This window comes from Talaromyces stipitatus, genomic scaffold, assembly GCF_000003125.1.
Source record: "Talaromyces stipitatus ATCC 10500 scf_1105507295555 genomic scaffold, whole genome shotgun sequence".
NCBI lineage: Eukaryota > Fungi > Ascomycota > Eurotiomycetes > Eurotiales > Trichocomaceae > Talaromyces > Talaromyces stipitatus.
The window spans coordinates 2,451,098-2,463,966 of NW_002990116.1; the positions used below are offsets into that span (position 1 = coordinate 2,451,098).

Consider the following 12,869-nt stretch of genomic DNA (forward strand, 5'->3'; position numbering starts at 1 on the left):
CCTGAGGAAGTCGCATCTTAAATACATTTTGAATCTGATCAAGTCGACCTCAGTCAACAAACTGATTTGTAATGCACAGCTCCATGCGGTCATACATCGCCAATAAAACGCACAAGGAGAAGAATATACGAAGGATTGGGGCTGTATGCTTTGAAATCGAAGTTTCTTGTTGTCTTCCTAATCGGATCATATTGAAGCAAATGTCTGATTGGCCAAAGGAGAGGTTAAACTCGTGGGGCACTTGCAGGGGTCGGGAAGCCAATCATTCGATCAGACCCACTTTTCTTATTTTTTATGTTGTGATTGGCTCACTTGATGAATACTAACTGATTGAAGACTAGTTAGCTAAGATCATCGTCAATTTGTCGTCAACGTCTTCAGACTTCTAAGTTACCTGCAATAGTCCAACAATTCTTGAACATCCTAACAGGTTAGTCGTGGCCGAATATTTCCTGAGAAATCAGTGTGAAGTGTACAAGCGTTTTTTGACGTCACGAAGTCCGGTTATTTCAACTGAGCAGCCCCAGTTCTAGACAATCCGGATGATCAATGCCACCCAGCAAGAGTCACCGAGATATTGACCACCGTGTTAGTGAGGAAGTACTCACAACTTAGACGATTCGCGGAACTAAAGGAAATGGGCTTTGTCAAGAGACTTCCGCTATTGACAGGGGGCTAGGTCCAGTAGAATATCTGCAGAACTACAGGGTATCAACCGGTTTGTCAGCCATTACTCTCAACATTATTTGTAATGTAGCATCTAAACTCAAATATACCAGAACATTCCAACTGTTAATTCCTAAACACTCAGTTATAGAAAAGGACGAGTATTTCTCGAATCTCTTTGCCTTGTTGCATATAGAACCACGCCAGCCAATCAGCAAGTTTGCCTGAGAACCACATTAATTTTTCCATCGAACATCTCGAAACGACGAAACAACATAAACACGAAACATCGCCATGAGTCTTTGTCAATACGTTGAATAAATCGAGAAAGTGCAGCTATTGCCCGGAAATATGTATAAAAAAAACTAGACACAGAAACCTACAAAGCAAACCCACTCGCTCTACAACCAGACGGAAAAAAGGAGAAGAAGAGACAAAAATGTCCACTCAAATCTACAAATCGCCAAACCGATTCCTCTTCATCGCGTCAATCGGCAATCCAGCACCATACACCGAAACGCGGCATAGCGCAGGTCATTTATTACTCGACGCCATTCAACCATATTTACACGAACGCGTCGGCTTATCATCCGCAGGAACAACAGCAAAATCATCAAAATCAATATTTTACTCAACATGGAAATCCCCATCGTTGATGAATGTATCCGGTCCGCCCGTCCTGCGACAATTCAAGACCTGGCTCGCTGACAGAAGAAAATATTTCGACTCTTTGAGTACTCATAGCCCCGAACAAAATATGCAACTGCGACTACTCAAATCATCCTCGGAATCAATAACAATTGATACCCGCGGTTTAACGCAGAGGTTTCGACCAACTCTTGTAATACTTCATGACGAACTGGAAGCTAGGCCGGGACAGATCAAGATTCGTCGTGAAGGTCCTCAACAAGCTAGTGTTAGAGGTCATAAAGGGTTGATCAGTATTATGGAGAGTTTGAGGGGAGCTGGTCTTCTCTCTTCTTCTTCTTCTGCTAGTAAGAAGTCGATGGCTATTCTTAGGATTGGGGTTGGGATTGGACGGCCTGAGAGTCGGGAGCGGAATGCGGTGGCGGATTATGTCTTGTCGAACATGGGAGTGCAGGAGATGCAGGCACTGAGGGAGGCGGTGCCAGAGGTTGTGGAGGTGTTGGTTCAGGAGATGTATAGGAGGGATGATGATGAAATTGCCATATAGCTATGTACTTTTAGTTTGTATATTAGATAATGTTCATAGCAATTTATTCCTAATTACTACAATCGTACCCTTCTCATATCGTATGGACTACTAAACAGTCCCTGCAATACTCAAATCCCTAATTTCCTGCAACACCTGCTCAACCTTATTATCCAAATCCCCATTCGCATACTGATCCCTCGTATCCGCATCCAGATACTGCTGCACCTGCGCCATCCTCGAATACGCCTCTGCACAAAACCTCAACTGAATTTTGACCAGCGCCTCAAAACTGGGATCCAAATACGGGACTCGCAAATCGATCAATTGCGGCAATTCAGTGAATAATTGTTCATTCAATTGTTCATAAGCCTGTTTTGCCATTTCGGTTTCTCGCTCGGCGCGAGGAAGCTTTGTGGCGTCCTTGTCCGGTTTTTCGACTAGCTTTTTCACTTTGGCGCGCATTGAGTCGTAGTCGAGGAGTTTGTTGTTGCGCTTTTTGATGCATTCGTTGATGTCGGGAAAGTATGCGCAGAAGCGGGAGATGGGTTCTAAGACAGTTGTTCTATTTTCTTAGTCCTCTCCCTCAGCAATTGGTTGGATAGGTAGACATACCGATATGGTCCGTCCAGCGCTTTAATGGTCTCGGCATCTAGATCCTCGACAGCCTGCTTGTAGCTTCGACTCACTCCGTCTCTGGCTCCGGCATCTCCGTAAAAGGCGTCGATCGTTTCTGCAATTCGCATTTGTGATGCAGTCATTGCTATGACGAGATTAGATTGTGTCACCTTAAGAAATAATAAAAAAAATACCTCGTAATGAATCAAGATATCCCTTCGCTTCCTTTTGTAGTCGATTAACAGCCGTCTCCATCGTTCGATATCGTCTATCACCTGTTAGACCTGCTCATCAATCTTGAGCAACCTTCAGCATAAAGAATCACCTCTCTTCAATCTCATAATCGCGATCATTCGTTTTCTCGACATGACCTATACCCTCAACGTCAGCTACTATCAAAACGACACAATGGCGGGGTCAACGGACCCGTCTTCATCATAACCTGCGTCGTAGCGCGGTTGACATTTTTCTTGAATCCTGTTCATGATATAAGCGTCAATCTCCATCTCATCTTAAAAACTGTTTGTGTTTCAACGAATCCGACATGTCCGGCGAACAAGCGCAAGAACGGGACGGACTGGACTGACCTGACCACGACATGACTGCGGCAGCGACGGATACTAATCGTCAACAAGAATCGAAAAAGGAAACCGGAAATATTAGAAGCTTTTAATTAAAAGAGGATCGATATCCTAACGCAGAACGAGAAGCGCAAAGAACGTAAAGTGTATGGTGAATGGTGAATGGAAGTCTGGCTACGAACGTACGTAGTGGAACAGGCTGTGCCCTGCTGCCTTAAGCTTGCCGTGGCGCAGCCATTGTATCACGTATTGTAACGTTACGCTCTGTATCAATACGTCGTCTACGTCATATTCCGGAAGCATATATCCAGGCAGATATTCATTCAATCGATAAAAGTACAAAATAGCAGACAATCCCCTAAATATATATATATATATATGCAGTAACAAAAACAAACTCGCTTCAAAATGCTGCAACGTCAGGTCATGAATGGTCGCGGTATAAAACCTGTGTGTCGTTGGAAAGGCAAGAAAATGGAGTATAATATGTATGCAATAAAATAAACACGAAGTGAAAACGTCGTTTCCATCTGTAGCGCATGCGCATCGCTAATAGAGTCGTATCAGTCATGAAACCGAGCCTATGCACGAGGTCCTAATCAAAGGACTAGAATAGAAGAGACGAAAAGAAGAAGAAAAAGCAAGATCAATGAAGCTCGGTACGCCTAAAGTAAAATACAGGCACGAGAATCGGAAACAAATGGTTCAAAAAAGTTCAACTCTCCCGCCATGGAAATAAAAAAAGTAAGAGAAAAAAGAACCACCAGTCTAGTGTTCTGGGGAAACCGCTCTGATATATCACAAATACTGGCCTCCCACTAAAGAATAGAGTCAAATGGTATGAGAAGAGGGAAAAGATACTAATGGAGTCGTTACTGCTGTCGTGATAATGCCATAAAATTTTTTTTTTGGTTTCGTCGGAGTCAAGGTAAAGATTGAAGAGGTATCAGTAGCCTTCTTCGCCTGCTTTGCACAGCTTGATCTCACGGACCCATTCCGACTTGAGCACCTGGGATGCAGTTATCCGCCGGCCAGGGTTGGGGTCAAGAATCGAATAAATCACGTTGCGACACCGGGCCTGGTATATATTGTCAGGAAACAAATTCCCCCCCCCCCCCAAAAAAAAGATAAAAAAACAAAGGTCTCATACCCGATGCAAAGTTTCAATCGGCGCATAGCCATCTTCATCCCGACGACCCTCAAGGTAACGTTCGTAAAACTCATCTTCATCCTTGCGCGCAACTCGCCATAGATGACGGCCCGTCCTCATGGCCATATAAATGACTCCAGTAGCCCAAACGTCGACAGCCCGGGGATCGAATTCTTTGTCTGTATATTCTTCAGGCGCGATATAAGGAGCTGATCCACAGAGACCGGCAGTCATGTGTGCCTGCGTCTCCCAGGCCATACGGAAGCATTCACCGTTGCCGAAATCAGTAATCTTCAGAGCTCCATGAGTGGTCAGGAGGAGGTTTTCGGGTTTCAAGTCACGATGCGCAACACCCATTTCATGCATATATTCAACACCGCGCATCAGCTGTTTGAAGAAACAATCTGCTTCGGCAACCTCAAGCTTGCCTGCAGCCAAAACCAAAGTATACAAATCACCACCAGCGCAATACTCCATCACTTCACAGTAATCACCTTTCGCATCCTGTAAAAGATCCAGCGTGTGTATTACATTTGGGTGTCGCAGAGACGAGGAGATGCAGAATTCTGAAGTAAGTCGTTTTTGGTATTTCTTGGATGTTTCCTGTGGTCGGCGTCTGAATTCCTTGACAGCATACAGCTGCTCCATCTTGGAATCATTCGGGTCCACCTTGTGCGAAATTCGCACTATACCGAAAGCACCGCGACCAACAATCTCCTGACATTTTCCGTATTTATCGACCAAAGTCGCTGTAGCGTTGGGGCCGCCCTTTTTATCCTGTGCCAGTTTCTCGCGTTCGCTTTTTAACTGATCAATCCAGCTCGATACCAACGATAACTGCTGCTGATCGTCGACATGGTCTTCTTTCTTCTTCCCGCCTCCCAACATATCTCGAAGGAGACCGCTTAATTTTTCCTGTCTCTTTGTCCCCTTGAGGTGATGCAAATGCGATCCGTCCGGCAACATCTCAAAACGCCTGTGGACGGGTAAATCCTTCTCTTTCGTACTCTTTGGCTTCACGATACCGTCAGCAGGTCTGTCGGGAGGCAATGAGGTCTGGTTAGTCAAAGATTGAGGCGCGGTCCGGACAATGCCATTAGCGGAGGGCTTTGCGCCATCAGAACTAGACTCGGAGCCAGCATCCTTGTGACCGTCGGTTTCTGCCCTGGGATTGACCGTCTTTCTGTCGCTAAACATTCGGGTTAAGCGATGGGCCATTGATGGTTTTGCTGTCTTGGCTTGCTGCGGCGTCGGGAGAACCTCGCCAGATGACGGCGCAGAGAGGCGCATGTCATCTAGGGCCCGGGTTACCTGGTGATCCCCATCATTGCGATCTGTAGATGCGATAGAGGGTGCTGCCGAAGAGACCGTCGAGGAAGGAGCAGGAGAAACGGCTGGAGGATTCATGTGAGACTCGATAACGTCGCGCACAGCGGCGCCTTCCACGCGGTTGTAGAAGGATATGTGTGTGGACCACTGGTGTATTAGAAATCAGAAAGCGAAGACTATAGTCGCCACCGCTCTAAACGAGAACAAAACAAAAAGAAAAATAGTCGAAAAGTGTCGCGGATCCCAGAGATGATGTGAAATAAGAATTGACCGAATGACTGCAGCGGCGAGCGGCGACGATCGGTTGTCGTGGTGGGTAGTCACGGGAGGGAAAAAAAGGTGACGAAACCGAGGAGAGCGTTGCGCAAACTGGTGATCGGAATGGAATGCTCTGGTCTATTTTCCGTCCAGTACGGTAGTTTGTCAGACAAATTGTAAAAACTGTTTTTCTCTTTTTTTTTTGTTTTTGCTTTTTGCTTTTTTCTTTTTTTTCAGTCGCAAAAAGGTACTTGACAATTATTTCCGGATGGCCACCGACGAAGAAGAAAAAAAAGGTGGTTGAATTTTGAATTTGTCCCGGTTCGTGCAGGAGGAAAGATTTTTGTTCTGTGGTGTGGGTAAAGAGGGCAATGACCTCTGGGGATATAAGAAGAGGCCCGACACACAAATCAGAGCACCACTCACTGGAAGAGTCAGAGAGGGATACAAAGGGGATGAGCAAGGGCAAGAAAAGAGGAGAGAAAGGAAGAGTCGGGACAAAAGAGAGAGAGGATTACAACGGAAGAGCGAGAACAGGCCAGGCTAGACAGAGGAAAGAAGAATTTGGTAGGGTTAATAATCAGTAATACTCCGCCAAAAGGAAGGCATAACGGGGGAGAACGATGGAAAATATGGAGTATAAGAAGTCCTTTTGGGAGTATGGACCCGGGCAACTATGGTCTGTCAGTCTGGTCAGACTGGTTCCGTCTGGTTCAGTCTGGTCAGTGTCGGAGAACGAAACGAGACGCCGTGCTGAGCGAGGCGACCGTCAATTCGCAAATAAGGGACATCTCAGTTGGCTCATCCTGGCTGTTGTGGGAACCGGCCTAATAACATGGTTTGGTTTGCCCCCCCGGAGAAGCTTTTTGGTGGTTGTGATTGTTTAGTCATACTACGTAGTATAGGAACATACAGTGCATTCGGCTCGGCGTCGGGGTCGTTACCGCGTATTTACGGCTGACGTCCAGGCAGATTTCCCCAACAGGAGATTTGCAGACGCCGAGGGGGTAATATTACGTATCAATACAGCAGGGCTTAGCCTGATCAGGGAGTTGTGCCACAATCTTGGCGGTACATTACAAGATTCAGCCATTGACAATTGACAATGGTATTTGTGGCTTTACGATGTCGTTTACGGCTATGAGATTGCAGATGATTGATAATCATTCTACTATGGGTAGTACGAGAGATATATTCCAGTCAATCATTCACTGAGGCTGTGCATATCATGACCTCACTCGGTTATCGTACGACTATGTATCTGCATGTCCTGCATATATAAAACTAGCCGATATAAGCTCCATTATTGGCTTAACTGCTGGCTATTGCATTGCTTCTACATAGGAAGCCGTGCGCTTTTGAATTGGACTGTGGCTTTCTGTTCTGGCTTCTGTTGTTCCATATGTCTGAGTGAGGATGGATCATTGGATATGACATTTGTCGGACGACAATCATATAGGTAGTATACTAATACTATATATATATATATATATATATATGTACACATATATCCACTCTATTCCTTGCACATGCCCCTCTACCACCCCTCTACCGCCTCTTAAGTACATACGTAGTTAACCATACTCCGGCAATGCCGTTGTTATCAACATCCAGGTGGAGAGACCAGCATTAGTCTTGACCGACAATTCAGCAACAACACGCGGCCAAGCTGCAGCCCTCTACAATCATCCAAATAGTGAGGGCTACAACCCCCGCCTTCAGCTTCTCATGGACTGACAGATGTATATACATATACTATGAGACATTTAATCTCAGCCACTCATTTGTTTTCCGGACGACACTATAAAATAGGATCCCCGATCCTTATCTGTTGTTTCTTTTCTTTTCTTTTTTCTTTTCTCCCTTTTCCTATCGTATCTCGAAACCTGCATGAAGAAATACATATGCCAAGCATATATACACAATATCTGTTGGATTGAATTATTTACCTCATCTGAGCTTGCCGTGAACTTGATTCTTGGCTTCTTGTTTTGTATTTTTCATGAGTCAAGGGAATACGCTGTCGCTCCAGAGTACGTACTCTGACTTGTAGGTACAACGTAGAGGGCGAGATAGATTGCGGGGTTCACCATCTTAAACTCATCGGCGTCGTATGGACTAGTGAGGATGTGGTTAGATACGAGGTTAAGATTAGTGACGTGACTCGAGATAAACCTAAATTCTATCCGATATTCGCTGTCTGCCACGGATGGTCTGGCAAAGGGCCCCAATAGAGTCGCTGTCGTCTGATCACAGAGTACCTAGGTAGTCGGGTATATATCCGACTGCCTTGAAGAGACATGTAAGTTGCCTCGTGCAGTGATTACTTACATATGCACATACACTCCCACCACCTGGAGTAACCGTCGGCCAAGTCATGCGTAGATTCATCATTCTATCATTCGATATTCATCACATGTCCAAGCCGGCATAACATGACCTAATAGAAACTTTCCACAATACTCTCCTTATTCGCATTCCCCATCCCCAACCCCTTAGCGCCCATCTCCCCCAGTCGAAACACACTCTCCATAACACTGAGTTCTGTCGCCGTGGTATCCAGACCCGTCACTGCAAGCCAGTCGTTCACCACCATACCGGCACCAACCACGGGGCTACCGCGATTCACACTGCCGGCTACGAGCGGTACTTGGAGGAGAGAGGAGAGTTCGTCTTGATCACGGATAGAGGTTTTGGGATGCACGATTCCACCTTGGTTGGAGAGCGCCATGTATGAGCCCGTTAGGACGTTGTCGGCGACCGTTTGACGGAATACTTCGACTCCGAGGACGTCGGCAATTCTGTATTGTCATCAGTATATTTCTTTTCCCTCTCCCCTCATCCTTTGTGTGTTGAAGATGGTGAGCTTACATCTCCTCCGTCTCCCGTTCAAGATCAGGATGTATAAGCGCAACGTGATCATTGCAACATATCACATTCCCCAACGCGGACAGCCTCTCTTCCACCCGTTGTATTTTGACCGAATCTGGGATTGAGTTTCGCAGATGTTGCAGTTCCTGATCTGTTGTGGATGTGGGCACGAGAAGACCTTTACGGTTTCTACATAAATCCAGTAAGCATTCATCCCCACCGCACGAATAAAAGATTGAATACATACCCTGCCGTTAATCGGCCAACTATACGAGTACCACCAATCGAAGCGTGGCAAATAGGAATCACGTCTTGTAACTCAGCTTCAAAGACACTATTATAATAAAACCCCGCAGTCAGGCCATAATCCTTTCTTTTAATCACACAAAGTCGAAAAGCATGATAACGAACCTGTAGAAATTTTCTGATCCTCCGATAGCAACAATTGCATACGAATTCGTCAAAGTTGCAAATACTCCAACCCTAGAGAAAAAAAAATTCTGTGAGCTTGCGAAGTTTTTTTTTTTTTTTTTTTTTCCCTTTCAGGCAATCAGTCTTACTCGTTGGAGTTCTCGAATTGAGCGCGAACAGCCATTTTTATTCCCTAGAAACTGACAAAGGTATGTAAAACGAGAATATTGACTGATTCAATGACGACGATTGCTGATTTTCGAGAGCTGGTAGTGTGCCCTCTTTTTTATGCGCTCGGTTACGAATGGATGAGGTAGAAAGAGGGGTGCGCGTAGAGACGAGAGGTGAAAAAATCAGATGAGTAGACTCAAAAGATAAACTTGATTTGAGATACAAGAAGTATGAACCAAACCTTCCTGATTTGTCTGTCTTTTTATAAATAAAAAAGATATGAGGTTGTAGTAGTAATCACTTCCTTTCTTCTCTTGGTGGCGGTCCTCTTCGCCCCGCAGTCACTTAATACGCTAGACCTAAATGGGACGAAGACTCATATCGACTCACGCGCTGTGCCTCAGCCCTCAGGCACCGAATGAGTCAGCCCGACTCATTTCGCTGCATGCCGTGCTTGTATGTATAAGCTTAAAGGGAAAAAAATTCTAAAGCTATGATAAGCCAAATAAGTGGCTGTGTTGAATTGCTCATAACAAGTACAATATGACTGCTGGCTTTTCCGGCCACCTCAATGTAACCTGGTGTACTCCGCAAAACCCAACTATCCTGGATATCGTAATGTAGCCTGTCCATTCGGACCAAAATATTCATTAAAATCAATAAACAATGATGATATAGAAAGCACAAATATCGAATCGAAAAAAAAAAAATTCCCTATTGTACAACCCCAATGCTTTGATGCGATGCTGAGAGACCAGACCGTTGTAATTCATCGTCAAGACCATCACGAGGATGATGCTGTTGAGACGGTGGCGGTGGTGTTGATTTCTGCCGTTTCATAGGCGATGCATGCCCGTTCTCAATCTCTGGTTCATCGTCGACGTCTCTTTTTCGTTTAGTTGTTGGCTCGTCGCCGTCATCTTCAGATACATTCAATCTGCCGTTCGGCTCGTTTGGGGACCCCGAGTCTCCTCGAGCCTGAGGTGTTTGCGACGCCGATTGATCGCGGAGATCCTTATCTTTCGACTTGCTGTCGTCATGGCCGTTTCCTTCTGCTTTCTTCTTCTCGTGCGCTTTGTGTTTCGCTACTGCTTTCTCGAAATATTCCTTGCAATACTTCTTGATTTTTTGCTGTTGCTTTTCGGAGATTTGGAGAATATCCTCGACTCTACCGTGTTTGAAGTCCGAATCGACTAACTTCGTGGCGACCTAGAAATTCAGTTAGCATGAGAAAAGAGATGCTTTCGATTGAGTTCATACCTCTTTTGCATATCTCTTCAAATCTTCTTTGGGCAGTTTCTTCTTGAACTTGTCCACCACATATTTGACATAAGGATGTATCTAGAAAGCAAGAATTAGATGGCTGACGCAGAGAAAGAGAAATCTTCTTACCGTATTCTCGTATATCTTCTTCTGCTTCTCTTCAGGATAAGATCTCCACGATTCCTTCTTTTGGTCTGCCTTTTGTGGCTGAGGTGTCCCAGGAGTGCTGGTGCGGTCACGCGGCGTTTCCATGCGAGATTCCATGATTGTGTCGATAATATCTTGGAAATGTTTCCGTTTCAGGGAAGCCACTGCAGGGATCTCCGAGGCTGGTTGAGTAGGCTTCTCATACTGTGTGTGGCCATTAGCCGTGTAGTAAATGGATCTCCCATCCACGTCAGACCTCTCAAACCAGCCTTGCGGCAGTGTTGGTGGTCGTGGAAATCGAGGTCCGCGATTATGTGGAACAGGTCGACCGCTGAATCCCCCTCTGCTCTGTGCAGCAGGTCCACGGGGAGGTTCGATAGACTTTGATCTTGACCGTGATCGGGACTTGGATCGATTGCGATTATCATTTCCTGTCGTTTCACGTCGCTCAAATTGGCTGACTACTTGTGGGGTGGACGCCGTGGGATCACGTTTCATACGAGGAATGCGGTACCCGACTTCCAGATTCGACCAAACTTCCAACAGTGAAGAGGCCTGTTTTCCAACACGATCATCCTCGGACGTAGTCAATGGTTGGACCGTAGACTCAATCCCAGAGTCGATGATTTTGTTTCGAGTGAGGGCTGGAAGTTTCGACAACACGTCAAGCAATTGAAGTACCACATTGATGTCATCCTTCCACATGCTGAGCTGAGAGTTAAGAATCCGATAGCCATGCATCTTCACGACACGGTTGAGAGCCCGTTCATCGTCACACCGCTGGATACGACTCAAAAGCTTGACCGCAATCCATTTCTCAGTACACTGCATCAGAGCCGCCATAACCTTTGTAACACCATTCTCATCCAAAGACTTGGGCTGTACACTTTCAACATATTCCTCGTCAGGCTCTTCCGTCTTCTTCTTGCGGGGCTTCTTGGCAACTGCAATATCCCAATCGTCGGAGTCTTCGATGCCCAGTGCTTCGATGGTGGCGTTGGACAGCTTCGTTGCTCGTTCCGTCTGTGTCTTGCCACCGATGAATCCAGTACAATTCGGTTCACCACAATAGCAGGGCTGAGGGTCTGCGCCGTATCGATCAACGTTGTAATTGAAAACAAGTTCCTCCCCGGCCTGGATGTAGCGCTCAGCGAAGATTCCCATACGTAGCTTCTCGCCCACCACCCATTTATCGACGTAGCAGTTTGGGTTACAGGAATGATTGCAAAATCGTGCCAAATTGCCCTTCTTCGTAGCGTCGACAAATTCACCTTTATTCAACGACATGAAATAAAAGTGCTTGATACCTTCCTTGTCATACTGAATCATTCGGCGTCTGAAGCTAACCTCGTTGATGACTTCGCCGATATATTCATAGATGAATTGGTGAGGGTGTATGTCAGACTCTGCGCGAAGACCAAAGCCTTTTTTAGCCGTCTTGATAACGGTGACATTTGCGTATTCTTTCCTTTGAAACCTCTGGTTTTGGCAGTCTTGGCCACAGCTACAATCATTCAAGCATTCAATTCTTGTTGCTCGGTTGATGCAGTCTGAGTCTTCCCCGCATGCGTGATTTATTTTCCCATCTATATGCCCGGTCAGTTCAGCAGATCACTGGAGAATATATATATATATATTATATATATGATGACTCATCGTATTCAACGAGGTCATTTTGAAATGTCAGAAAAACTCACCCCACTCTTCAGAGCAGTCGCATTCCATGGCGTGTTCTGTATGGCCCATGTACTTGCTGCTGTAAATACAGTCATCGATGACTTCAAAAGTTTGACGAGCCTCATTGACACTGTCGGGTAAATGATTGAATAGCTGAGGAGGACGAGCAATCACCTTCTGAGATGAGCTACGAGCGAGTTTTGGCGGTTTACCAGGCTCTTGTTTGAGCGTGATGTCGCCCCCGATACTACTAGTCTTGAGGTCGCTCATTTTCTCTTCAATACCTGCCTCGACTTTCATCAAAGGCGAGTCGCTCTGACTAGGCGATTTAATGGCAGGCGATAACGAGGATGAAGATGAGGGCGCATTCTTGACGCTGTCGGTAGTTTCCATGTGCAGCGATACTAGGGCGCCCGCATCGACTTCAGCCTCAGTCTTGATAGCGACCGACCCTCCATTTGGCAATGCGACTCGCGAAGAGTCTGAATTGGTGTTTACATCGTCGCCGGAAGGCATGACGACTGGACTGAGAGTCTCTCGAGCACGAACAATC

At 45.9% G+C, this 12,869-nt stretch overlaps 5 protein-coding genes across 9 annotated transcripts, besides 6 other annotated features; 1 reads left to right on the forward strand and 4 right to left on the reverse strand.

Annotated features, from left to right (window-relative positions):
- Positions 1-960: 960 nt before the first annotated feature.
- On the forward strand, positions 961-1,861 carry TSTA_120120 (peptidyl-tRNA hydrolase, putative; the record flags this gene model as incomplete). Its single annotated transcript, XM_002482205.1, has 3 exons — positions 961-964; positions 1,042-1,152; positions 1,200-1,861. The coding sequence occupies 3 exons, from the start codon at positions 961-963 to the stop codon at positions 1,859-1,861; spliced, it is 777 nt and encodes a 258-aa protein (XP_002482250.1).
- Positions 1,311-3,227, reverse strand: TSTA_120130 (BAR adaptor protein RVS161, putative). 3 transcript variants are annotated; one of them, XM_002482206.1, is made up of 6 exons: positions 3,046-3,227; positions 2,885-2,935; positions 2,784-2,829; positions 2,653-2,726; positions 2,456-2,603; positions 1,311-2,405 (listed from the first exon to the last, which is right to left on the reverse strand). In XM_002482206.1, exons 1-6 carry the CDS (start codon positions 3,056-3,058, stop codon positions 1,952-1,954), a joined length of 786 nt encoding a protein of 261 aa, XP_002482251.1. In that variant the 5' UTR covers positions 3,059-3,227; the 3' UTR covers positions 1,311-1,951. The 3 variants fall into 3 exon arrangements, with proteins under 3 accessions (XP_002482251.1, XP_002482252.1, XP_002482253.1); XM_002482207.1 differs by lacking the exons at positions 2,784-2,829; positions 2,885-2,935; positions 3,046-3,227 and having other exon boundaries at positions 2,653-2,754; XM_002482208.1 differs by lacking the exons at positions 2,784-2,829; positions 2,885-2,935; positions 3,046-3,227 and having other exon boundaries at positions 2,456-2,747.
- Positions 3,228-3,341: 114 nt separating this feature from the next.
- On the reverse strand, positions 3,342-5,870 carry TSTA_120140 (serine/threonine protein kinase, putative). Its single transcript, XM_002482209.1, has 2 exons — positions 4,190-5,870; positions 3,342-4,117 (listed from the first exon to the last, which is right to left on the reverse strand). Exons 1-2 carry the CDS (start codon positions 5,594-5,596, stop codon positions 3,986-3,988), a joined length of 1,539 nt encoding a protein of 512 aa, XP_002482254.1. The 5' UTR covers positions 5,597-5,870; the 3' UTR covers positions 3,342-3,985.
- Positions 3,399-3,419: a sequence feature (AT_rich).
- Positions 5,871-5,962: 92 nt separating the features above from the next.
- Positions 5,963-6,010: a sequence feature (T-rich).
- Positions 6,011-7,250: 1,240 nt separating this feature from the next.
- Positions 7,251-7,287: a microsatellite.
- Positions 7,288-7,610: 323 nt separating this feature from the next.
- Positions 7,611-7,643: a sequence feature (T-rich).
- A 446-nt stretch (positions 7,644-8,089) lies between these two features.
- Positions 8,090-9,510, reverse strand: TSTA_120150 (translation initiation factor eIF-6, putative). Of its 3 annotated transcripts, XM_002482210.1 has the most exons (5): positions 9,208-9,510; positions 9,059-9,130; positions 8,895-8,981; positions 8,648-8,836; positions 8,090-8,577 (listed from the first exon to the last, which is right to left on the reverse strand). In XM_002482210.1, exons 1-5 carry the CDS (start codon positions 9,240-9,242, stop codon positions 8,217-8,219), a joined length of 744 nt encoding a protein of 247 aa, XP_002482255.1. In that variant the 5' UTR covers positions 9,243-9,510; the 3' UTR covers positions 8,090-8,216. The 3 variants fall into 3 exon arrangements, with proteins under 3 accessions (XP_002482255.1, XP_002482256.1, XP_002482257.1); XM_002482211.1 differs by having other exon boundaries at positions 8,648-8,981; XM_002482212.1 differs by having other exon boundaries at positions 8,648-9,130.
- Positions 9,164-9,184: a microsatellite.
- A 433-nt stretch (positions 9,511-9,943) lies between the features above and the next one.
- On the reverse strand, positions 9,944-12,832 carry TSTA_120160 (SET and WW domain protein; the record flags this gene model as incomplete). The annotated part of the gene is made up of 4 exons (XM_002482213.1): positions 9,944-10,438; positions 10,490-10,570; positions 10,622-12,225; positions 12,337-12,832. The coding sequence occupies 4 exons, from the start codon at positions 12,830-12,832 to the stop codon at positions 9,944-9,946; spliced, it is 2,676 nt and encodes an 891-aa protein (XP_002482258.1).
- Positions 12,261-12,285: a microsatellite.
- Positions 12,833-12,869: the final 37 nt, after the last annotated feature.